This window comes from Podarcis muralis, chromosome 15, assembly GCF_964188315.1.
Source record: "Podarcis muralis chromosome 15, rPodMur119.hap1.1, whole genome shotgun sequence".
NCBI lineage: Eukaryota > Metazoa > Chordata > Lepidosauria > Squamata > Lacertidae > Podarcis > Podarcis muralis.
The window spans coordinates 30,370,682-30,372,953 of record NC_135669.1 but is presented as its reverse complement, the minus strand read 5'-3'; the positions used below and the strand labels follow the sequence as shown (position 1 = coordinate 30,372,953).

Below are 2,272 nucleotides of genomic sequence, written 5' to 3'. Positions count from 1 at the left end.
ACACCACTCTCCTTTCCTAGATGGGCTACGCGGAACTTCCGCTACTGGCTCCGCCTTTTCCTTCTCTTGGCCCCGGCTCCCGTTTCCAGCCTGGAGACAGAGACCCAGTAAGAGTTTCCAACGGATTTATGGGGCGGAGGGCGCCTGGGGTGGGGAGCTTTACTGTCTCTGCGGGGCAGAGACCTGGTTGGGGTACAAAGGCAGAGGTGGACGATCTAATGGAGATTCACGTAGGGCTGTGGAGGGGGAAGGCCGCCTCTGCTCCTCTAAAATTAAACTCTCCTACAATTCTGGGAGGCAGGAGGGCTCCTTCTCTTCATCCAGTCCGCTTACAACCCCCCTAATTTCCTCTCACCTTTTTTTCATCCTATGGTGGAAGCGTAAATTGCACCCCAAGTTTTCAGGAGCAAGGTCACTTAATGGGGATATATTTGACAGACAGCTGTGTGCCAATGCAGCAGCCTTAAACTGTCAGCTGCAATGCTTTTTTGTTTATTGACTAGTAACTTTTAAAAAACAAAACAGTGGATGTAGTGTCAGGTTGTTCATCATTTTGTGGCATTACCTATTCTCCAGCAGTTTTCCAGGATCTCAGACATAGAGGGATTTTCTCATCCCTGCTTGTGAGATACTTTATCAAGGGCCGGGGAGTTCGTGGCCCTCCAGGTCTGAAATCTAACAATAAATCTGTTAACAACATAAGAAGAACCTGCTGGATCAGACCAAAGGGGGGGGGGCGGGCAATCTAGTCCAGCATTCTGTTCTTACAGTGGGTCTGGGAAACGCACAAGCGGGATTCGAGCATAACAGCACTCTCCTCTCTTGTGGTTTCCAGCAACTGGTATTCAGAAGCATCACTGCCTCTGACAGTGGAGGCAGAGCACAGCCAACAAGATAAAGTACTGCAACACACCTTTCTCATGATTAAGATCTAGGCATCACACACTGGCAGTACCAGCTTTTCCACAGCAACAATTTTGTCCTGCTTTCTCAATTAGTATGTGGTGTTGATGTGCACTGGGCTTAAAGCATTTTTACTAGCATCTAGCATTAATACTTAGGGGAGCCTGGGTTTTCAAGACTAGCAAACTTGGGGTGTTCCTCTGCCTTTCTTATGGCTAGAATGTAAGGGGAAATGCTGTTTCTGAAGAAGGTTGTTTAAAGTGTTTTTAATATTATGTTTTTTAATTGCTGTGATCTGCCCTGGGACTTGGTGGTGAAGGGTAGGAAATAAGCCAAACAGATACATTTATTATTTGTTTCATTTGTTTATTTCATGAAATTTATTTACTGTTTGATTGTTTTAAAAAACCCCATCAAATAGGTTTATAAAAATAAAACAAAATTATTTGTAAAAACAATTAAAACATTCAGAAAATTAAACCCAGTAATGAACTAAAAACATATCAGCATTCTAAATATCTAGGAAGGCTTGTTATTTTAAATAATGATAGGTGTGTTGGCTTGGCTGTACTTTGCCACTGGCTGTTAAAATGATACCTTGTTCTTGCTTCTCAGGGTGTTCGTAACTGAGCCATGTCTGCATTGCGTGGTGCTGTCCACGCAAAATGGATCATAGGGAAAGTCATTGGGACCAAGATGCGTAAAACAGCCAAAGTGAGAGTTACGCGGCTGGTGCTGGATCCTTACTTGCTAAAGGTAAACTTTCCTTTGGGGTTGAGTTACACCAGTATGATGGAGAACTTCAGTCAATGTTAGGGCTGAGCAGCTAAATTCTATCCTGGTTCAGTCTTGCTGGCACTCAGGTTTTTCTGAATCATTTGCCTACCACTGAATAATCCATGTGCTCTTTCCTCTCTTCTCCCACAGTTCTATAACAAGCGGAAAACATACTTTGCTCATGACCCCCAGCAGCAGTGCATTGAGGGAGACATTGTTCTCTTAAAAGCTTTGCCTGAACGGAGGAGCAAGCACGTGAAACACGAACTGGCTGAGATTGTGTACAAGGTTGGGAAAATCATTGATCCAGTGACGGGGAAGCCTTGTGCCGGCAGTAGGCTACTGGAAAGTGTAACGGACTCAGAAAACCTGACCGATAGAGATACCAGTTACCTTAGTGAAAAGCTCCAAGAACTAACTGTTTCTTCTTCAGATAAATGATGGGGATGAGGACAGGGTAGGCAGCATAATCTGAGACTTTCCATGTGCTTCTGTGGATGAGCTTGTACGTAACACAATGTTTATGTGTTCTTTCTGAAATTGTCATGATTCATAATAAACTTGAATTAACCTGCTCACAGGACAACAGAAA

At 43.9% G+C, this 2,272-nt stretch overlaps 1 protein-coding gene across 1 annotated transcript; it reads left to right on the top strand.

Moving 5' to 3' along the window:
- MRPS17 (mitochondrial ribosomal protein S17) lies at positions 1-2,272 on the top strand. Its single transcript, XM_028707679.2, has 3 exons — positions 1-107; positions 1,519-1,659; positions 1,831-2,272. The coding sequence occupies exons 2-3, from the start codon at positions 1,537-1,539 to the stop codon at positions 2,119-2,121; spliced, it is 414 nt and encodes a 137-aa protein (XP_028563512.1). The 5' UTR covers positions 1-107; positions 1,519-1,536; the 3' UTR covers positions 2,122-2,272.